Consider the following 22480-nt stretch of genomic DNA (forward strand, 5'->3'; position numbering starts at 1 on the left):
GCCCCCGTTCTGCGGCCCGTGTTGGCGGGGAAGCTCATGAGCTAATCCCACTTTTGATACCTACTTTTTAAACCTGATATTGCTTACAACCCATATTGTGTTTAGATCTCGAGAGACGGTCATAGGTCACGGCCTCCAGGTATTTCTCCTATATCAATAAGATACCCAGGTCACGTACAATAGATGATACTGTAGGTGGTGTGTTTGTTATGATGTCATCGGGCAACATTGGGGCGATACAAGTACACTACATCCTTGCAATCATGAAGATTAATCAGAGGAAAGAGTCGTAGGTATCAATTCGAAGACTCGGAATTGGAGGATTTGATCATTTTATATAGATTTTGTTTATATACTGAGAGTGAACATAGAAAGCCGAGAGCCATAGGTGAAGCGGCAACAGGTCGATCAACTAAATAAGACCACCAGCCCCACTGCCACCAATGAGCGGGAATCCAAGCTCACTTTTGACTGCCTGTTTGAAAAGCAGATCAGACTCACAGTCGATTCCCTTCTCGCTGAGCTCCATTTTGCGCAACCGAGCTTGAATAACCGCGCAGGTTTCAGCCCACGCACAGACATTACCCGCCAAACCCTCAAACAAAGAGTATGGATCGTCAGGCATGCGATAATCCTTGTCAGAGGTCTCAGAAGCTTTGTTATAAGGTCGAGTCTCACGAGAGTGCAGCATAAATGCCAATGCCCTCGACAAAAAGAAGTCCGGCGTGAGCTTCTGGCTCAGGTCTCCGCCCAAAGGAGCCGAGGCCTGCGCACGCTGCCAGTAAGCGGTTCTAGCAACTTCAAGTTCCTTGGAGTGATATTCGAAGGTGTTGTGCAGAGTGAGCCAGGGCCATCCATTTCCAGAGATTCCGTGGCAAAGACTGCCTCCTTTGGAGAGAAGGCCTTCCTCCCAGATTCGCTGAGAGGCTTCGTAGACAGTCTGGTCCCATTCGGGACACCAGTAGTCCCGAGTCAAAGCTGGGTTCTTCAAAGCTGCCGCTAGCATAATCAGAGTACCCGGGCTCCCATGACAGAGCTGCACAAGCTCCGAGGTCTGCCCGTAGCTGAATGGTGGGAGGGTCATTGGGAGGTGGCCGTCACTTGAAAGACTGAGTTTGCATAGTGCCGTAATGGTCTCCCCAATGATGGCAATGTGCTGCGTGAGTTCCTCTGGCTTAGCTGCAAGGATGATAGAAAGGATACCAGCTAGACACAGAATAGTTAGTAGTTTATCTCACCAGTGATTTAGCAGTAGAACTAACTAATTCCATGAACACTGGTTGGGAAGCCGTTAGTGTTTGAGAGACATATAAATTGAGGGAAGAGCACACTCACGCTCCAAAGCAATAGTGCTCCTCCATCCAGGCATACATCAACGGGTGCGCACCCTCTGCCCCGTTCTTTTCGATATAAGCCTTCGAGCCTTGACGTCCAGAATCTATAATCACATCGACTAATCTGGGAATTGTCTCAAAGACAGGACCGAGTGATTTCTGGGTTTCGTCATTGAACTGATGAGCACGCATGTTCAGTAGGACCCACAAAAGACCTGCCCGACCATACAGCATCTCATCACCACCCATATTGCGGCCATCATGAGGAACAAGGGGTCCGTTCTTCAGAGCAAGATTCGCAGCATCATAAAGACAGGCAATGTCCTGTTGAGAAATGCTTGGCTTAGATTCTCTTTCCCAGTCAGTCTTCGCCAACTCTGAAAAAGCGCGCAGAGTTACACCAGTAAGAGGCGAGAATGATCCTGCAGGAGACAATCGAGACGGCAGCAATGGAAGGCCTGGGAACTCCGATGGAATCCTCTCGAGCGCAAGCTGGCGATAGTCCAACTGTGGACTACTTTCCTCATTCAGCACTGAGGACTGGTAATCAAGGCGTAAGAAAGCAAGGGCCACACCTGTGGTGGCTGATTAATTCCGCCCCGCATGGATCAAAGGAGATACGAAAGGTAGGATAAGATTTCCGATAGCCATACATACCAGGGAAAGCCTTGAACATGCCACCGATCGGCCATTTGTCTTGGGGAGTCTCATTCGCACGAATAGCTTCAGCTCCATAGCGGACTGCGACACGCAATTCCTCCAGGGACTCGGCAAGTGAGACCGCGGTGACCTCTACGGGCTTCAATGTGTTTTGATAATACTGTGGACGCTCTGCCATTGTTTCAGATAAGATCTCGATCGGTGTGACAATATTTTGCGGGATGGCGTGCTAAATTCCTGGGGTGACTAGGGGCTTTCGATCGCAAGTCGACCCCCACCAGAGCTGAGGGTAGCCTCGGGCTGCAGACCCCTCGTCATAGTATTGAGAGCTGCATCGGCGATTCGCTAGTAGCGGATTCTCGAAATGTCGGTGGCGGGTTGGACTCCACAGAGGGGACAACACGAACCTGTGCAGAGAGTGGGGCAGATCTCACACAAACTGTACCGTATGTATTCATGAGACCGTTCAGAACCGGGCGGGACGACGGTATGTATTATAACACACTATCACCAGGGCAGCAGGGCTGATCTCAAATAGCTACACGAATTCCAATCACTGTGCCTAATTCAATCGACGAGTGCTTGCTACATACTTTAGAGATATAGAATTCATCATGCCTTGATTTAGCTGGCCTAACTCTTAGCTACACTTGATTAATCTCCATCTACTGAAATGCTGACTATTCCTCTCTCTCTTCATTTTCATCATTAACTGCATCCAGGCGAGAACCGAATATATCCCAGACAGGGGGTTGGCTAGGCTCGGGCCAACCCAGCCTCCAGGGATTCGTGGGAGGAAGAACTTCAGGACCTGGCCAGTCGGGTCGAATGAAGTGTTGCCCTTCGTTGTCAAGCCCGCCGATCTCCTCAATTGTTCGAATACATTGATCAAGTTCAATTTTGGATTCATGGGCTTCTTCGCATAACACACGGTTGCAACGAAATCCTGCCAGTGTTGGCGCGACCATGCCCTGTAACAGTTCACCTTCATCCTGGACTTTCCTTCCGGAGAGAAAGAAGTCGGGCTCAACAATAATGAGCGTTTGGTCTTCCACAGACTGTCGGTCGAGGCAAAAGAAGCGCTGAAATCGGCGACCGAAACCTTCGTGCTTGTAAATTTTGAGTACAAGGTTCCAAATGTCTTCCAAAGTTCCGTCTTCGTCGCACTCCCATGAAACAAAACAGACATCCTTCCGTTGATTCCAATAGTAGTCCATAGCATCGTCGGGATCGATGTCATATCTGTCCTCTCCATCCACTTTATGGATTTCCTTTCGGAGTATCAGATCCTCGGAATCCCTCAGATGCTTAGTAAGGTAGAATACTGAGATCGAGCCATAGTCATGGAGATATTGATCTGTCAATGAATTGCCCACTGTCTCCCAGACAGGTGGATTGTGGTAATGTGGCTGGTCTGGATCGTATGCGGCTTCGACGAGATCGATACTGTACTCATCACAATCACGAGCAGAAAGATCAAACAAATCAGATGTGGACAATGTACCCAAAGTGCTGAGTGTAGTCCTCAAGACAATCACAGGCCTCGCACCACCAGAATAAACAATGGCGAAATGGGACACGTTTGCGATGCTCTTTTGGATGGGATTGAGCATAAGATTCAAGACTGGGTCGTTGCATCTTTCATCTGGTTCGTGCATCTGATACTCCTTCCAGAATGCCACCACATCGCGGCGAGTCCTCATTCCATGGCGGTGAAAAGGAATGAGCTCCGCTGTTTTCGGAGCATTCTTTTCTTCTCTAGATCGCTTTTGCAGTGCATCATGAATAACCAAGTGAGCTTCACGGAGCTCATCCTCCGTCGTGGGAAACATTAAGAAGATGTGTAAATGTTCCCGGCTTTGTCGGTACTTCCATAGAGGTGCTCGGAAGGACGGAACCAGGTCGGCTCGAGAGATTATCTCAGTCGACAACTCTGGTGGGAGACGAGAAGAAAGCACTGACCATGCAGCCTTCAAATACCGCTTCCGTGTTGACATGAGCGTACTTTTGATGGAGAACATCTCTCGATCTGGATCATGAAGATACATGCCATGAAAAATAACAGAGTAAGGTTGGTCAATTCCTTCAGTCCCGTAGTTTACCATTCGGTAGACTTTGCTGACTCTGCAGTGGTAATCCGGGCGAAGGACATCATCATGACTTTGCCAGCAAAACTTTTCCAAAATGAATGGTAATAAACCGTATCCTAAATCATCAACAAACGATGATGAGCCGTACTGTGAACCAGTAGGTTTCCTTTCTTCAGCAGATGAGGAATACGAATCACCGAAATCAATGAAGTCACTGTTCCCGTCTCGATGAGGACTGTCTGAAGTATCAGAAAACCGAGAAACCATGACACAAACTTCAAGCGGAAGCGAACAATCAGAAGCTGATGTGTCCTCGGTAAAATTTGGCCGAACCCTGACCAAAAGAAGTGAGAGCCTGCCCCGCTCTCCGACTCGATGAGTACCTTCCCAGCAGCGTTTGGTGAGATCATCGGCGACAACGAAGCTCGTATGAAGTATGAACTCTAGCCCAGACATATAAGCTAGCATCGCAAGAGTATATATGTTGGCCAGACTGTCTCGATTTGGACCTTGTAGAGCAATTGAATCAAGAAGGCATTTAGACGGAGTCCATGTTTTAACTTCGATACCACGGTCGATGACCCCGGGATCATACTGCAAGAAGGACACAAGTTCTTTTTCCCTTTGCTCCGTAAACTCGGTAAGCATTATCATGAGTAGCACCTTGTCTTTTGCTTTAAAGGTCGGCATGCGATCGGGTGGTAGTGCATCATCTGTCAAACGAGATTGTTCTTTCTTCGTGTTGGCCATTGTTTGATGTCGATTTTCGTTAGGAGACAAAAGTCTGCAGGCGCCTGAAATTCAAGTAAAATTCAAGCATCAGTAGCCTCGTGGAGGTTTAATTTGCCAAGTGAACGGCGTCAGGTAGTTTTAGATTTTGACAAAACAATGGACATACCCTTGTTGGGGTGGGCTGTGATAGTACGAGAAATTTAAACAATCTTGCGATGGGAGAAGAGAGAGAAGTCAGGGTATCTGGAATAAGTTAGAAGACTCAGAGAAATACAAAGTACAAATAACAATGAGCGTGTTAATGGATGGTTATGATTGGAAGAAAGTGAGAGAAGTATTGACTTTTCCGCCTGAGGCAACAACAGTGCTGGGCTAACATTGACACCTTGTGGCCCGATGAGTCAGCCAATGAGTCAGCAGGGACCACGGCTTCTCTAACTTGCGTTGCAGCGATTCCGGACTCGAGAATACTCACGCGGTCCACGAAGTGCCAAAGGCTTCTAGAAGCAGAGCAGAATGTCAGTGTTAGCCCCTTGGTGATTCTGGTGTAGTCAAGAACATTTCAGGGCTCTCCTCATGAGCACTCAGTGTCTATCATATTTCCTCTATCTTTTTCAATGCCTCGTCAGAAACATTTGAAAGAACTGATTGACTAATATGGCAACCAGTCCCGTGATCAGCACTGACCCCAACTATAGTACATTCTATCCATCATGTCTGAACTCCATGGAGATGCAGAGATGGTTCCGACAGGTCAGGAGCTGGACTATCCTCTGGCGCTGGCGCCGCGACAAGTCACGCTCCGCGATCGGGTAACGGTGGCAACCTTGATGCCATTCGCCTCGGGGGATGATCTGCCCCGACCCCTACTAAAGTATCTCTCTGACCAATTCAACAAGGAGATTGAAAAGGGTGACACCTATGCCATGTCTGAGCCGATCCCATTGGCCCAGTTTAGTCGCTATTGGTTCTCTAATTTTGGTGTGGTCATGCTGCTCGGTGATATCCAGAGTGTACAACAGACACATGCCATGGACAAGGCCGGTGCCAATTGGACCAAGATCTGTCTAGGTGGCTTTCATATTCGGCCTAACTACCCTGGCTGGAGTAGCCATGTTTGCAATGGTACTTTTATTGTTACAGATGCCGCCAGAAACAAGGGTGTAGGTAGGTTGATGGGTGAAGGTTATCTGGAGTGGGCACCTCGACTAGTGAGTATATCCTGATATCCTTAATACTAGCACAACTGGAAACTGAACATCTAAATTAGGGTTATACATATGCGGTATTTAACCTGGTCTACGAGAGCAATGTTGCATCATGTCGTCTTTGGGATTCCCTTGGGTTCAAGCGCATCGGCAGAATTCCAGGCGGAGGAAGGCTCAAGTCTCAACCAGGGGAGTTTGTGGATGCGATCATTTACGGACGGGGTCTCAGCTTGGACGGCGAGGATTCTGTATCACAGGACAGATTTGAGAAGATTCGGTATTATCTGAAGCACTCCAAGTATCCCCGGGGTGCAGATCGCGCCGAGAAGAGTCGGCTGCGTAGCGCGGCCACCCACTACAAGCTGATCGAGGGCGAAGAGGGAGACCCCGACAAACTGATGCTCAAGGACAAAGAGGTTGTCTCAGATCCACAGCAGCAGTATGAGATTGCTAAGGAAGTCCACCTCAGGCAACACGCGGGTATCAACAAAACCACTGCTGCCATTGCCATCAAATACCACTGGGTACGGATCAAGGAAACTGTCAACCGGGTGATTCGTGATTGTCCTCAATGCAAGGAAACCCTCAAGGCACCGCCTATCCCAGGAACTAAGGAAGAGGATGAGTCGCCTTCTGTTGACACGTCAGACATGGTAGACGACAGCATGGACCATGGCGACGAGCATGTGGATGTCTCTCAAGACATGGACGAAGCACCCGACGACTCCCCAGCCCATCATCCCTTCATGAACCAGGCAGTACCAGGGAACGTCCCAGCTAATGTTCCTGGACCGGTACATCCTATGGCGAACTTCACTCCGATGCCTCTCGACCCTCATATCATGCAACTGCAGCAACAGCTGCGGCGCTACCAACAACAGAACGCCATGGCCGGTGCCTTCCCCCAAGGTCACAATATGGGCATGACAAACTTTGATGATACGATGCGATACCACACGGCCAATAATGCATACCAAATGATGGTTGATGACGGTTCTGATCCCTTTCGACAGGAGGTACTAGGACTTATGAACCCACCATCGCATGACTTGCAACATGATGCCGAGTTACTCTCGAAGTTCGAGTATGGCAGTCCTTCCGAAGGAAATTATGATTTCACCTGAGCTGGTCTCAGTCTTGTTTTATTCTTATGTTTTCAAGTCTCCTAGCGTTGACATGTGTCCACTATATCGCTACGATCGACCAAACTGGCCAGGCGTTTCAGGGTTATGTGTATAGTCATCTGTATTTCTGCAGCATAAATTTATCGACACGGAACAATGATGATAATGGGCTCTTAACACCCAACATGAGTGCAGAACGAGAAACAGACTTAGGAACTTTTCAAGGTTTCATTTATTCTGAAGACGGCTGATTTGACTGGATCTTGCGCATTACTGCGAACGAAGAAAATCTTAATTCTAGTGGCTCCACATCGGGCTATTTTGAGAAAAAAAAAAAGTAACATTTAACAGAGCTACAGATCGGGTGCTATAAATTTCCCACGTCATGGAGGTTCGGGAATAAAATGCTAGCTCTTCCATTGGGAGAAATCATGATGTGGCGGATCCTGATGCTCTAATCCCTGGGCTAAACCATGGTTCGGCGGCCGCCATCAACGATCATCGGATCATGAGTTCAATATATGAGCTGACAGCTCCAACATTCCAAAGTAAAACAAACTTAACTCAATGAGAATCACTGTTCAATTCCTCATCGTCCGTGACGGACTTGTCGCGCAAGATGTCGGCAGAAGCGCTGGCTACACTGCTGGCCCAGCCAGCTCTCCCAGCACCACCCGGTGTCACGGCAAACTTTGACAACCCACCTAAAAGCAATACTATTGCATGGGGAGTGACAACCCTATGTCTTGGGATCGCCACAATATGCCTTTTCTTACGTTTGTCTGCTCGAGTGTGGCTGGAGAAAAAGATGTGCGCGGAAGAGGGTGAGTCTACATCTGAGTCTATGGCTGTAAAACCAAGACTAAATGCTTCTTCTCTTTCTTTGTTTAGTTTTAATGATATGTGCATATGTATGGCCTCCCGCTATATTAATCCTGGCCACGCAGTCAAGCTGATTTATTTTCATAGGGCGCCTATTGTGGTACTGCATACGCTGCCTATGCTTTAATCTATTCTCCGGGTTACTTCGTTCACACCTGGAACCTACGCAATAAGGACCTCATTCGACCTCTCTATGTATGTTTGGAATGTTACTCATTTGCTGCAAAGGAATGTAGAGTTGGGCTTATCTATATCGACAGCTGATCCTTGTCTATGGATGCTGCTACTCAGCAGTTCTTCCGCTGATCAAGACTGCGATCTTATTGGACTGGTGCAGAATATTTGTCCACTTCAACCGCACTCAAAACCCCTTTTGGTGGGGCTGCGTCGCTATAATATGTCTACAATGCCTATGGGGGGCAGTCTGCATTATCCTATTGAATCTACAATGCAGACCCCATGAAGCCATCTGGAAATTCTACCTTCCAAGCACATGCTACTCTCTACCAGACGTGATGCTTACATCCGCCAGCGTCCAGGTGGCAACCGATATAATAATGTTCGTCCTTCCGCAAAAGACCATCTGGGGATTACGGATTAATTGGCAAAAGAAGATTGGTGTTTCAATTATCTTCAGTGTGGGTATACTGTGAGTCCTAAACTATCATCTACGATCAAAATTAATCTTGTCCAAATATTAACGATTCTTCCTTACAGTGCCTCCATCGCTGCATGCTTCCGTTTAGCTCATACGGTCTCATTTGCCAAGTCATCTGATACCATCTATCGTATTGGACCACTACTATTCTGGGCTTGCGCTGAAATGACCTGCGGCTTCCTTATCTTCAGTATGCCATGTCTTTCGAAGCTGATTATGGAATCTGGACTTCCCCGCCGCGTAAAGAGCTCACTAGGCTTTAGTCCTAAGTCTAGTCAGCCTTTGCATGAGCCTTCGGATCCACCTTTCCCCTCGGCCCGTTCTAGTCGCTTGGGGTCTCATCCCATGAAGCCTCCGTTGTATATTGATGCATTTTGGCCTGGGATTGAAGAGGGGGATTTTAATATACAGACTCCCGGGTCTCGTACTTTCAAAGAGTCTTCTCCGTGTCCGTAAGTGTTGGTGCTGGTCACGCTCGGACATATGGTGGATTTCAGCGTTTCTAATGACTATTAAGTCTCACTCTGGTAGTGAGCAAAAAGTGATATGGGTCGGCTATAATGAATCCCCTTTTTACTGGATAAGGGTGAAGCATATAATAGGTAATTATCTTTATGTTGAAGAAAGTTTTGGGAAGTCTTTCCATGCACCTATGGAGTTCCACAGTTTTCTTCGAGTATGTTTTTAATGATTTCGTCGATTTAAGCTTGATGGTGGTCACGGTCCTGTCGTGATGTGTGTTATTTATCACGTCGTCAGGCCGGTTAATGGAATGCTAAAGCTTGTTGCATTGAATGTAAACCAAGTGTAAATGGAGGAAATGGCGAGAGAATGAGAGAATCAGCCTAATTCTCGTTAAATGACAAATTCCTCTAACAATAGCGCTAAACCAGGTATATATACATCAAATTAGCACACGTCGCAAGCCCTCAGTCCCACCAAGGACTCGTCTGCCAGTGATAGGGCATCTCCCCTTGCCACTCTCCCATTTCCCGCCACGCTTACGAGAGCCCTTCTCTCCCTCAGTCTCATTTGAGTTCTTCTCATCGTCGTCGCCCATGATTTCTTCTTCCCAGGCCGCACCGGCTCCTTCCCCGTTCATGAAATCCAACTGGCGTTGGTGTTCGCCATTGATCCAATGGAAGATGCACACGTAGCAGAACACATAACCCGTTTGGCAGGCTGTCGGGTTGACAAGAGTATTCAAGCAAACGGGACAAGTATTCGCGCTTGAGGTGTCTGCTGGTGGTAAGGGAACAGTGAAGATGGGGAGGTAGGAAGTAGCAGAGATAGGGTATTTCTGGCGACGGGCTGGTTTGAGAGCAGATTTAAGATCGCCAGCAGCTTTCTTCTCTTCAGTCTGCTTCTTCTCCTTATCTTCTTGGCCGGCTTTTCGTCGTTCGGCCGGGTTCGTTAAGCCTGAGACCACCGGCGCAGGTAGATCCAGAACCTCGGTGGCTTTGCGGGCTAATTGCCGCGAGAAGTCACTGGCATGCCACCATTCTAGGAACTTTAGGGCAAAGATGGATGCTGGGAGGAAGTAGCGTAGGGAAGTGAGGAGGGGTGGTGATAGATTCTGGGGGCTAAGAAGGCCCATAAGGCCTGATCCAGGTCGCTGGGATCTGCTGCTACCAGCGGGGGCAGGCTTTGGATCCAGCACCTCGGCAATGGCACGGTGATCTGCGGCTCCGAGGCGGCGAATGCGCGATCCAATGAGCCAAAGGAAAGGGGATGAGTATTTCGTGTTATCGAATAGGTAGGCAAGATTAAAAGCCAAAATCGAGAAATAATATGCCGCGTTCACGGACGGGTATATGTTGCGCAGGAACCACTTGTAGTAGTGAAAGATGCGCTGGCGCACTGTCGGGTGCGGAGGCAGATCATCGCTGGGGTTATATCGTGGTCCCCCGCCTAGAACCAGGGACGCTTGCGGTGCCGCGTGAATATCGTATCCTTCATCGAGTTTGCGTTTCAAGTAAGGTATTCCGACCATGACAAGGAGATTCTTCCACACGTCGGCGGAGTGTAACTTAAGGGCGTCGCGCACGGGGCCGCCAGCGCCGACCTGAGCGCGGGGGACCTCGCCATTTTTTGTACGGAGAACGCGCTCGCGTTTGAGAGAATAGAAGTTTTCGGTGAAGGAGCCGCCGAATGTACGGAGGTAATAGCGTTCGACGACTAGGGAGACGAGGGCGTAGACCTCGTCATATGAATTCAGAATCCGTAGTAAGTACCGCGGGTGGCGGTGTGTCGCGACTGCGAGTAGGTATCGGAGGGATGGCGGTAGTAGGTCAGACAATTGTTGTTCAGCAAGGAGTTCTAGGTGTACGCGATGATTCTGTTAGTGAGGCCGCCTAGGTGTGACAGTTCCCCGGGTTTCGAGTGGCTTTCCCCGCGAGGTTGCGCGGTGGGTCGGGACTTACCGAACAGCGATGGTTTGTGTTCATCGAACTCTTGCTGAAGACTAGGAAGGTACTCCATTGTGAGGAGCACCGGTCATCCTAGACTGGAGATGAGAAAGTTGGAGGGTTGTTTTGCGGAGACGGAGAGCGGAGGTCCAATCCTCATGGCCGGATCCAGTGATCAGCAGCCGAGGCTCAACTTGCCCGAGCTGAACTACATTTGACAACCAAAATCCAGAATACAAGACGATGCCCAGGTGACAAGTTGATACAAGGTATATGTTTGATTATAATACATAACGTAATATTTATTACATTCAATGTTCTTCCATCATTTCTTCGGCCTGTGCCAGTGCTCGTTGGCACTGGGCCCACAGGTCCATAAAGTAGCTGGTGGAACCGTCCTCAGCTCGGTGCTGAATCTCCGGGTCTGCCACCAGGATACAATGCATGATAGCATTGACAATTGGACCCTGGAGGATGATTGGAGTCATTTCCCGACGCATCATAGGCACCCAAGCAGACAGGAGGTCGCGGGCCCGTTGCTCCTCGCCAAGCTCCGCATGGAGTTGGAACAGTTGGGCATAATCTGCCTGGGTACGAGTAGCATTCTTCAGAGGGAACAGGCGCCATAGTCGCCAGAAACCATCGTAATCTTGGCACCGGAACTGGGTGAACATAAGCTTGCGGGCCTCGACCGCATCAAAGGGAACCTCTGCCTCGGCGGCGATCTTAGAGAGACGAATCAACATCTGACGCTTGTCACCTGCGGCTCGTTCGGCCTCTTCAGGAGATACGCATGGCGCAGCTGGAGTGTTGACCACATCATATAACATATTAAAAACTTTCATATTAAGAATGGGCACACCACGAAGACTCAGGCGTTCCAGCACCTGGAGGGCCAGCTCAACGTCGGCTTCAGGTAGGAACTGCGCAGGTGTCTGAGAAGACGGTTCCAGGCGTGGCGTCAAAAGAGCGGCGACAACATTGAAGCCAAGTTCATCGGACAGTTGATAACCGTCAGCAAGGAATTTGTTGAATGTGCTGAATAGGGCATCCTTGCTGTATCCAGAGTGTTGTCTAGAGACCGCAATTGAGTGCAGTCTCAATCGCAGAACAGCTTTTTCTGCGGCAGAAATCCCGGCTGGTAAGCTAGCATAAAGAAGCTGCAGGAAAAGAGTGGAATTGTAATCCTCTGGACCGGTTCCAAGCTCACTCCGAGCGTTATCATAAGGGAGACCGACTAGCTTCTGCATCAACGACTCGGTGCTCATGCCAAATCCCGGGGACTTCCGGGAAGAAGATGAATCTTCCAGAGCTTCAGCTTGGCTGGCGCTTACCTTGCCTTGCCGCTCAGTGTGAATACCTCGACGCTGACCCCCAGGGATGCTCATGCTTCCGCGGCTATTGATTGAAGGTGCTGTCTTGGGGGCAGGCTCTGAGGCGTCTTGAAGTCTCTTGCGCTCAGCTCGATCCAAAGTGCCTTGCCAGAGACCATCCAGATCAACATCAGCCCGCTTTTCTTCGGTGAAAATCTGAACCACCACGCTTGTTCCGGTATCAAGCTGGCCAAATCCCTCAAACCCAACCTCGCTGAGCTGGGGACTGGCAACATCCTTATCGACTACACCCATGTTCACACAGATCCAACCTGTGGTGATTCCGTCGTCTTTTTCATCGATCATGGTACCCGCGTGGCTAGCGGCACGAGCGCGCTTGGCTTTGCGACGAAGCTTGATCTTCAACTCATTGCGACCCAGTAGTCCATCGGCATACGGCGAAAGCTTGTACGTACTGCGGAGCCAACGGCACAGGCGATCGGCGGCAACATTCAAGTGTTTCACACTGCGAGCGGTACCAATGATCATAATGACATTGGCGCCCAAGGCCGCCGGGATGTCAAGACCGCGAAGATCATAAAGTTTCAATTCATCCAGACCAATTTCTTGATATGTGTACTCCATGAGGTTCGGCAGCATAGCTGGGGAGTTATCTGGGAGCTTGGGAATGTGATCTCCAATTATTGGGCGGACTTTTCTGGTTGGCGATTCTTCCTGCAAGTACCAAGGAACCTGTGTTTCCGCAGGCTCATTGTTCTCATTTTCTGCAGCTGATTCTGGAGCCGTTTCCGAATTCGATTCTAGGGGCGAAAAATTGATATCTGAAGGGTTCGAGATAGGGGGACGATCAGATCGCTTTGGCGCTACAGCGGAGAAAGCTCTGGCGTTCAAGCTGGAGTGCAGATGAGAAGTGTATCGCGGCATCGGTAGGCCTGATACGGCGATAAACGATCGGAGCGTTTCATGGCGACAGGATTGGCACACGGCCCCTCGAAGCAGCGCTCTACTCATAGTGGGTGCGATGATGCTTGTACGAAACACAATTCTTGCTTTCGGAGACAGAGCGGCGATAATGGGTGCAAAGAAGACAAACAGGCTGAGTCATCCAGAAATAAAGCTGCGCCGATCAAATTTCCGTTATCATTCTTTGGGCTTTTGACTAAGCTTGACGTTGACGGTGTTGATACATTGTATGGAGAAGGAATAAGCCTCAGGCTTGCACTATGCTTGACTATGAGAACCGAAGAATAGGCATTCAATGCATATATTTTCATTGATCAAATGCACATGGATATCGCAAAAAAGAACCCTAATAGAATAGATAAAATATGCATGTTTTTATTCCAATGAGAGGAAGACCTCGGAAAATCAGAAAATCTTTCCAAGCACCCGCTTTGTCTCATCCCCAACGGTATTGGAATCCTGCTTTGGCTTCACAACGTCATTTTGCACGAATCGTCTCCGCACAACCGGTTTCTTCTCAACAACAGCATCGGCATCCTTGCCAGCCTCCTCCAACTTGCGTTTTCTCTTCTCTTCATTCTTCTTCGCCATACCATCCGCAATTCTTCCAGCCTCAACACCAGCCAAGAACATCTTCTCTTCCTTGTGTGCCCTTGCATCTTCAACTCGCCGTTTCGATTCTCTCTCTGCTCTCTCGCGGTTTATTTGCTCGGTCAGATCATCCCAACGGAACCCAGAAAGGTATTTCATGTTGAACAGGTCATCACGATAGTAGCTGGGCTATGTTAGTAGAGTCTTTTGTTCATCTGTAGAGAATTAACTTACCCAAGACCACCAATTGTCTGAGCGTTAAGCGTTTCCGCCATAATCTTCGCATCCTTCTTCCGCAGCTCTACCCAACCCTCTGTATACAATTGTCTCTTATTGGATTTTCTCTGCTTCGAGTCGTTGACGCGCTTCGAGAGGAAAACCTTGGTGAGAGGAAAGCCGCGCTTCTCGAGAATAGATTTGAGAGCCATCGGCTTTAGGTATGGCGGAAGAGAGGATACTGATTGATAGGATTAGTTCTGGTTCCCAAACAGAGATCATCTGCGAAACTTACGATATACCACTCCAAGCTTTTGCTTCTTCTTCTGCTTTCCAATTTTCTTGAGATCAGACAGCGGCTTCACGGCCTTTGATTTCGATTTTGTGGTGCCAGTTTCGGGATATGCGCCTTCTTCGTCGTCATCAAGGTCGACTCCACCCTCTTCGGCATCGTCACTGTCGTCGTCGCGTTTCTCGTCGTCCGATGCAGAGGATGCCTTAGCTTTGGTTTGCTTGCGCGCCTTGCCCTTCAAGTGCGACTCTTCCACTTCCGAGTCCTCGCCTTCTGAATCCTCGTCAGACTGCAAGCCAAAGAAGTCTTGGGTATCCGCCGCTCTCTTTCTCCGCTTCACCGCTCGGCCCTTGCTCGCCACTTTCTCGTCAGAGTCATATCCGCGATCAACTTCATCATCACTGGCAGCGACGTCCAGAAAATCGTTGTGCTTGCGAGTTGTCATTGTGTATAGGGCGTATGTAGTGGGAAAGTTCTTGATCTTCAACTTTTTTTTGCGGAGCCCGGAGCAACGCACGGACCACCCGGATCCGCTAATTACTCACATCATCTATAGAGGATATACGTAGTGATGGAAATGTATTTTATTGTTTCTCCTGAAATGAATAGATAATATCCAATCCCACCAGAATTGAGGGAACGTAGATGTTGAAAGTGCCTCAAAAATGTGGAAGTCTTCGAACCATCGACCTCCAGAATAGACTTGAAGAAGATTCTCTTGATAGAACTCGCCCAAGCCGCTGTCTCCGTACTCTTCGGTAGTTCACTAGCTTTTCTGCCTTTGAGAAAATTCGATTCTGATAATAGTGTCTAAGGTGCTGAATATTGTAGAACGAATTGCTGGTGACAACAAATTTGTGGAACCTTAGATTGGCAGTTGCTATGAGGTCATTACGTAGTCCCCAGGTTCAAATACCGATGAGGAAACCTTTCATATATCCATGCAAGGGGATGGCGACGAAATGCATATCTAAAAACTACGAAGAGATCTATACCGATCTCTCAATATCGGAGATGAAATCCTGGAAACAGAATCATATGTGCATCTTTCGGTGTATCTCCAAGTGAGCCATCATTAGCTCCTCTAATGCTAAGAAATGAAAAAGAAAGGTCCCAAGCCAAAAAGGATATACAAGAACGCCAACAGCGGGAATCAAGCGGGGATGCCAACAATCGCACCAGCAAAAATGTGTAATCTATCACCGAAACACATTTGAGATATGTAAGCGGAGAAGACAAGTAAAGAGGCCCCGAGATGGAAGAAGTTTTGGGTAAGGTGAAACGGGGGATCAAGGCAATGTACGCATTTAGATGCTCAATGCCCACTTTAATCGCTCATAAACAAAGAAAGCGGTGGCTGCCATGGGTACAACCTTCATATAGCCAATGGTCAAACCAACCCAGAATCCGCGGAATCCGCGCTCGAGCCAGATCTTGCGACCAGTTTGGATGATTCCGAACCGGGTGCCATCGCCGACTGCACCGCCGACCTGCATTCGCCGCCGAATCACTTCAAGGGGGTATGAGGAGGTTTGAGAAACAAGACCGGCAATGGCACCTGAGAACAGCTCCGCGGCGGCTGTTAGTTGAGGATGTCGAGAGCTCTTGTTGGAAGGCGTGGCTTGGGAGTCGGGGAGGGTTGTGTATTTCGCCACAGACGGGTCACGAAGCCAGTCTCCGATCGTGTCGTGTGTGAGGAACGACATGCCCGCGTAGGGAAGCATGCCAAGGATGGTCGGGGCGAAGCCACGATAGAAGTTCGCAAGGCCTGAACGAGGCACAGCCGAATTAACGGCTGAAGAGACGGTTTCGGCGGCGGCGGCTGTCGAAGAAGATGCTTGGGCTGCGGCACCGCCCGTAGATGGGGGCATAACGTGTTCATTGTAGATTTGGCGGCAGATGTCCCTTAATGATGACCGGGATGATTGCTTGGTCTCGAAGGCAAGCCGTACTCGGACCAGTTCTAATGGGTATGTGAAGAAGACGGACGTGATACCGGCCATGCTACCAGATATCAAGCGGCGGATGGCGGTTTCTTTATCGTGGGAGGGGATCACGATGGCACGAATCTGCTCGTAGGCAAGGAACTTAATTGCGGCGTAGGGGAAAATTCGGAGGAGTGTAGCAGAATGGCCCTTGAAGAGGCCGCGGGTGCCTTCATAGCGCTTGATGTCCCGGATGGCAGCCGCCAGGCCTGCCCAGCTGCCTGTGTATTTGGCGAATTGTGGATTTGAGGCTTGGAAAAGGATCTTGACTCGATCTAGTGGCGCAACGACAGTTTTGGCCTGTTATTTCGTGTCTCAGATCAGTATTTTCCTCTTTGTTTTTCGTTTTTCATGGATGACCGTGTGCTCGGCGATTCTCGCGCACTTACCGCACAGCCCGCCAAACCTCCAGCAAGACCACTCCGCAAGATATAGTCCACACTCCGCGTTTTGACCGGGCTACCAGTTTTTCGTCCATCTGCGCTTGTATGGGGGGCGGCTTTTAAGCTCGCTCCGCCTGCAATGGGGCCCGCCGACTGGGGATGTGCGATCTCACTCATCTGCGGATTGTGCTGCGGACTTGATTCCGCACTGTTTTTGAAAGGATAGCGAGACTGCGTAAAGATGGGATCTAGGTTGGCATGATCTGTCGCGCCGGTCGACATGAGAGAGATGTGGTGAGATCGAGGCTGGGGGCAAAAAAGAGGGTCTGGGGAAAACGGTTCTTCCCCCTCGTGACTCTCGGCGATAGCCCGGCAAGCAAAGCTTAGGATTTTCTCGGGGCTAGCGGCTGATTCTCAGATTACACTACTCACGTCACGCAGCAGTTTAGCAATTTCGTGATAAATGATACGGTCGCCAAGGGTATCAGAATAAAAATTAATAAGTTAATCCTGAGGTGTAAAGGTGGAACGGGGTAAGAATATGGGGTTAAGTCATGAAAAGGCAGAGGCGACAATGACGCACCGCGAGTAGCCGAGGGAAGTTGTACGGACCGAGTTAAGTGGCGGCAGAAAAAGAACCCGACGAGTCCCGAGCGGTGCAATGATCAGCGATTGGTTATTGGTCTATATGTGCATATTGATCCTCCCCCTGGAAACAAGAATGATAAAAAACCAAGTGAAATATTGTAAAATGAACCAGCCTTCTCGACTCCTCCAGTCTCCAAAAATGCACAGAATGTATACACATCAACCGATCCCAATAGGGATAAAGAAAAACAGTAATACACCTTAAAACGGCAAAAAGTCGTGGTCGCGTGATATGGTCAAGGCAAACCAAGAGAAAACAAACCATTCTATCCTCGACGCGAACCCCTTCGGGTCAAGGGTTTGCCTCGAGTGGCTTTGATCTCGCGCATATCATCGGTGTTCCGCTTGCGCTTGGCTGGTCGGTCGGGGTCGACGTGAAGATGTCCAATTTCGGTTAAGGCAGTCGTGTTCCTCCACCGAAGACAACGAAGACGGTGTTCGTTGACGTCCACGTAAGTCTTGGTGCGCGTGGTGACCCGCTTGGTGGGCATTTCCTCAGACTCGGCCCGCTCGGTGTTCTCTGACAGGTAGGCCTGGCGATGCTTCATGTATTTAACAATGTACCCCTTCTGCAAATGAAGTTCCTTTAGTAGCTTGCATTCGCGATTGCCTCGTGGATCCAGCCACTCGATCAGTGAGTCAATCGAGTCCGGATCATCGTAGTAACCCCATTCACGGGCATTTGATACGTGGGTAGAACCTTCCTCGTGCTTCTTGCGTTCAGCCGGGGTGGTCTGAAAATGCTTGTGGTACTGTTTGCGTTGTTCTTCCGTCAGGTTGATGAAGCCGGCGCTCTCTAGCTCGTCAGGGCCTTGCACCCAAAGGCGACCATTTGCGTATCGGGCCTCAACAGTCGAGCTATTCGGCATGCCTTCAAAGGGCATGGCATTGCGCTCAAACCACCAGTACCGATTGCAGAAACGATCCAATCCGAGGCATCGGGTCCGGGGGCAGTCAGCCTCACGCAAATCATTGTCCACATTTTCAATCTCCTCCTCAGCCTTAGCGATCTTGGCTTTCAGCTCGTCGATCTTCTTCAGGACCCGCTGGTATTGCTTAGTACCCTTGGGCTGCTTGGCTAGCTGTTCCTTGCGTTCTCGTTCTACCTCTTGCCTTCGCTTACGTTCAAGGGCACGATCAACTCCACCACGAAGGGCACGTGGTCTGGGCGTGTCTTCGTCCTCTGAATCCATGGGGATCTCGGAATCACCCTCGATTCCAGTCATCTTTGAATCATCCATGTTCTCTCCTTCCAGTTCCGGTATGGGCGAGGGCGATTTCTCAGGTTCCGGCTGGAGCGCCTTTCGTTCCTGGTGCAACTGACGAAGTTCACTCAATCTATTAAAGTATTAGTTCGGCAATTTCCATCGGGAATACCTTTGTACTTACAATGATTTGCGAGCCTTCTGGTGTTCAATCTTTTCCTTGCGGAATTCTGTCATCTGGTTGCTACATTCCTCAAGGTAATTGCGAATTGCTTTGGTCTCAAGACAAAGCATGGTCATCATTTGAAGAGCCTTGACACGCAAATTGATATCAAGTGTGCGGTATTGTGACTTGGCGGTCTGCTGGGTCGGTTCTTCATCGAGCGGGGCAAGGTGTTGTAGGATGTCGTTGCAGGTTTTTTCAGAACGTGGTCGAAGAGACAATTGATGCAGCAGGCCAATCATGACAACCTCCCATCCACCATTGCGGAAGTCGCGTTTCCGCAAGCGATCAATCCACCCGTACTTCTCGAACATTTCATCAGCACGATGAATGCGCTCTTCTTCAGGCTCCTCCTCGTCAATTTGTGCTTTCAAGCTCTCAGCTTCTTTTTTGGCGAGACTTCCCCTAGTAGTCATGCGAGGAGCTTTCTCCGGCTGTTCCTCGTCTTCCTCATCTTCATCTTCCTCTTCATCGTCATCCTCGGAGTCATCGGAATCTTCGGTGGGGAAATCTGGAAGAGAGATCTGGATTGCGCCGCCTTGGTCTTCTGCGTTGACAAGCTTCTTCAGAATGGCACAGTGCAGCTCGACCAGCAACTCACAGTCGATTTCCTCTGATGAAAAGCGCATAGCTTGAACAAAATCATCGAACGTGAACGAATCCAGCTGGAACACCTCACAGTAGACATTGAGGGTGTTCCAAGTCTCGAGAAGCAATCCGACAGACTCCGGCTCCAAGTCATCCGGCAAAAGGTCCTCAGCTCCATCCTCCTCCGACTCGCCTAGCATCAAAAGCTTCAAAGTGGGACGAGGATTTTTGTCATGGCGTGGGGCGAGCTCGAGATCCTCAATAGGGTATTTGATCGGTGGTGGTGATGAGGGTCTTGATTCATTCTTGATAACAACTGCAGGAGGGGGCATTTTCTTGTCACCGACCAGCGGCGGTTTGGTTGGGCGGAGTGGGTTGTTTGGGGACAGAAACGAGGGATTTCCGTTTAGCGATCGCTGATATTCTTGATACTGGGCTTCTCTGATTTTGGCCGTATCATTTGCTGAAAACTTAGATTTCTGTCCCTTGAAAGCTGGCTTCAGTTCCGGCAACTGTTGAGAGGAGAAGAATCCGAAGAAACCATCCTGGTCTGCCTTCTTCATCGCCTTCTTCTCGGCTACCTTTGCGCCGTACTGTAGGTGCTTAGGAACCTCGGTGGAGATTTTGTATTCCTCTGCAATCGACGCTTTCACCAGCCAAGGTGCACCAGTCCATGACTCTCGGGTCACATTATTCTTAATGAAGCCGCGCAGCATCAACTTTGTGAATGACTTGCGATCACGCGTAATATGGTCTTGGTCCAACAGCGCTTCCTCGTTGGGACGGTCCGAGATCTTCACCAAATACCGAGCATACGCAGGGGTCTTGATAGTCCCATCCGCAAAGAGCTGCTCAGCAAAGTTGGCCTTGTCCCTGATGGTGCCGTGGAGTCTGGTACTATCCTGCAGCAGGATGACCACAGGCTCCCCGGGGTAGAAATCCTGCTTGAATTCCTGACGTTGCGGTTAGTTTATCCGTAAACGCGTTTCTACCGATCAATTCATCTCACTTCGTAAACCTCATCCACTGCATGGAAAGAAACAATTAGCTTAGTCGCGGTACATCGTAGAGCTTCACAGGACATACCCAGATTGTCAACTCGTGAGGTTGTTGCAAATTGGATTCGACGCAAGATCGGCTCCTTCAAAGCTTCCGGGAAGCTGTTGTTCACCTCACGCGACTCTTCCATCTACTCGAGAATGAGTATCCGCCTCTCATGTACCAAACACAGGATTCCCATGAAACCTACCTCACTCCGAAAAGCCTCGAAAAAGTTTAAGCCCGAATGACCAGTGATTTCACAAATAAACCGGCGTTGTTTATAAAAGTCCATGCGCTGGAGATAGGGCTCATAACTCATGAACACCTCGCTGGTCTCTGGGATAACCCAGACCTAAGGCGGTATTAACAAGATTGATCCTTTGAATCCCGGGGGAATTGGTGACACGGGTGTACCTCAGAGTTGTCATCTTCAATGACCGGCCGTGGCAGGTATTGGACTGGCTTTCGTTTAAATAGGACCTGGATTTGCAATCTTAGCCAAATGTTCCACCGCCATTTATAGTTCTGCCGCCGGTGACGTGGACGATGGGTGTCGAGTGTAAGTGAAATTGCATACCATTATATCTTAACTGTCGTGCCGACACGCGCCGGGCTACCGGTAAAGGTTGTGGACAAGTTCGAACATGAACCGACTAAAATAGCACGCGACTTCAGTTAGCGGATTACGTCCGATCATGCAGAAAACGTCCCACTGTTGTAGGAAGTATGAAATAAGTAGAGATGGCAATATAATCTTGGTAGACTGTGTATAGCTTGAAGCGATCCTAGTCGACGGGGTTGAAACTCGGCGGAAGCTGATCGAGGCGACCAGGGCCACAGTGGGTGGATCGCGAAGGCGTAACGATAGAATCGAGGCGGACTTACCGGAGAGACGCGTGTTGAATAGCCGTATGGCAGTACCAGTGACCAAAGCTGGAACAAAGGTGGTGGTGAAAATGGGATGGTGGACGCGCAAGTCGCGTTGAAGGAGAATTGGGGGGAAGGAGAGAAAGCAGGAAGCCGAAAGGTTGAAAGGCCTAAAAGAGGAGGAAGCGGTAGATCAACCGCGAATCGGCGGTGGACGCTGATTGGCGGAGAGGAGGAGCAGCGGGAAGTCAAAAGCCCAGCAGAAAAACCGCTTTTGCTTCCTCGGGACCCTCTTCGCCCTCCTGCCCCGTTGCCCGCGCTTGTTGTCTTCCCCCTGTCACTCTCCCCACCGTCAATGCTTGTATTTACCCTCTTTCGAGTCGTCGTGACTTGGAGATTTCTGTCATTTAATATTTGCTGGATTTTATCTTCCTTTCTTCATGCTGCCTGCGATTATCAATTGATCTCCCCGGGCCACCTCTCCGACAACTAAGGTCATGTCGCAACAGTGACTGTCACTTATACCCAAAATATTATATTTCCCCACCACCATCCCGGTTAACGTCTACCAAGATTAGAAGGTTTTATTTCTGGACATCTTTCTTATTATTCGAAATATCTTATTCGTTCAGATATTTATGCACTAATTCAGCAACGCGGCATATTTGTTGAATATCAACGAAGAACCCCAACACAGATTGAATTATTGTTTCGTCGTAATATTTAAGAAAAATCCTGGGTGTATAATGTTCTTTCTTGATGACAGGTTAGTTATCGAATGAGCTTTGCTGCTTTGCCAGCACTAAACAGCATGACAGGAAGACACTGTTTCAGGACTCAAGATTGTTCTAGCGCTCCGCCCCACCTTTCTAGATGTGCTCAAACTTCAGAGATTTTTTCAAAATATGAATGATTAAGCAATGCTTCTTTGGGGCTATATATGGTGAACCTGTCCACAGGGGTTTTGGAATTTGATGATGTGGGTTCGGCGTCGCAAACTTATCCCCACTATAGACTGATGCTACTCACAGGCGTTCCCTCACCATCC

General features: G+C 49.2%; 8 protein-coding genes across 8 annotated transcripts; 1 reads left to right on the forward strand and 7 right to left on the reverse strand.

The window, feature by feature from the left end:
- Nucleotides 1–412: 412 nt before the first annotated feature.
- On the reverse strand, nucleotides 413–2172 carry N7484_004053 (lanthionine synthetase C family protein; the record flags this gene model as incomplete). The annotated part of the gene is made up of 4 exons (XM_057114473.1): nucleotides 413–1206; nucleotides 1263–1276; nucleotides 1336–1909; nucleotides 1992–2172. The coding sequence occupies 4 exons, from the start codon at nucleotides 2170–2172 to the stop codon at nucleotides 413–415; spliced, it is 1563 nt and encodes a 520-aa protein (XP_056974613.1).
- Nucleotides 2173–2674: 502 nt separating this feature from the next.
- N7484_004054 (uncharacterized protein) lies at nucleotides 2675–4834 on the reverse strand (the record flags this gene model as incomplete). Its single annotated transcript, XM_057114474.1, has 1 exon — nucleotides 2675–4834. One exon carries the CDS (start codon nucleotides 4832–4834, stop codon nucleotides 2675–2677), a length of 2160 nt encoding a protein of 719 aa, XP_056974614.1.
- Nucleotides 4835–5529: 695 nt separating this feature from the next.
- On the forward strand, nucleotides 5530–7148 carry N7484_004055 (putative histone acetyltransferase Spt10; the record flags this gene model as incomplete). Its single annotated transcript, XM_057114475.1, has 2 exons — nucleotides 5530–6027; nucleotides 6087–7148. The coding sequence occupies 2 exons, from the start codon at nucleotides 5530–5532 to the stop codon at nucleotides 7146–7148; spliced, it is 1560 nt and encodes a 519-aa protein (XP_056974615.1).
- Nucleotides 7149–9592: 2444 nt separating this feature from the next.
- Nucleotides 9593–11169, reverse strand: pex12 (ubiquitin-protein ligase peroxin 12; the record flags this gene model as incomplete). Its single annotated transcript, XM_057114476.1, has 2 exons — nucleotides 9593–11007; nucleotides 11112–11169. The coding sequence occupies 2 exons, from the start codon at nucleotides 11167–11169 to the stop codon at nucleotides 9593–9595; spliced, it is 1473 nt and encodes a 490-aa protein (XP_056974616.1).
- Nucleotides 11170–11407: 238 nt separating this feature from the next.
- N7484_004057 (RsfS/YbeB/iojap family protein) lies at nucleotides 11408–13441 on the reverse strand (the record flags this gene model as incomplete). Its single annotated transcript, XM_057114477.1, has 1 exon — nucleotides 11408–13441. One exon carries the CDS (start codon nucleotides 13439–13441, stop codon nucleotides 11408–11410), a length of 2034 nt encoding a protein of 677 aa, XP_056974617.1.
- A 357-nt stretch (nucleotides 13442–13798) lies between these two features.
- On the reverse strand, nucleotides 13799–14937 carry N7484_004058 (RNA-binding ATPase activator ESF2; the record flags this gene model as incomplete). The annotated part of the gene is made up of 3 exons (XM_057114478.1): nucleotides 13799–14168; nucleotides 14219–14441; nucleotides 14496–14937. 3 exons carry the CDS (start codon nucleotides 14935–14937, stop codon nucleotides 13799–13801), a joined length of 1035 nt encoding a protein of 344 aa, XP_056974618.1.
- Nucleotides 14938–15799: 862 nt separating this feature from the next.
- N7484_004059 (coenzyme A transporter) lies at nucleotides 15800–17142 on the reverse strand (the record flags this gene model as incomplete). Its single annotated transcript, XM_057114479.1, has 2 exons — nucleotides 15800–16777; nucleotides 16867–17142. The coding sequence occupies 2 exons, from the start codon at nucleotides 17140–17142 to the stop codon at nucleotides 15800–15802; spliced, it is 1254 nt and encodes a 417-aa protein (XP_056974619.1).
- Nucleotides 17143–17774: 632 nt separating this feature from the next.
- On the reverse strand, nucleotides 17775–21145 carry N7484_004060 (uncharacterized protein; the record flags this gene model as incomplete). The annotated part of the gene is made up of 7 exons (XM_057114480.1): nucleotides 17775–18846; nucleotides 18898–20477; nucleotides 20534–20550; nucleotides 20611–20713; nucleotides 20774–20917; nucleotides 20980–21090; nucleotides 21143–21145. 7 exons carry the CDS (start codon nucleotides 21143–21145, stop codon nucleotides 17775–17777), a joined length of 3030 nt encoding a protein of 1009 aa, XP_056974620.1.
- Nucleotides 21146–22480: the final 1335 nt, after the last annotated feature.

Source organism: Penicillium longicatenatum, assembly GCF_028827895.1.
Source record: "Penicillium longicatenatum strain IBT 33135 chromosome Unknown contig_2_segment0_segment0, whole genome shotgun sequence".
Classification (NCBI taxonomy): domain Eukaryota; kingdom Fungi; phylum Ascomycota; class Eurotiomycetes; order Eurotiales; family Aspergillaceae; genus Penicillium; species Penicillium longicatenatum.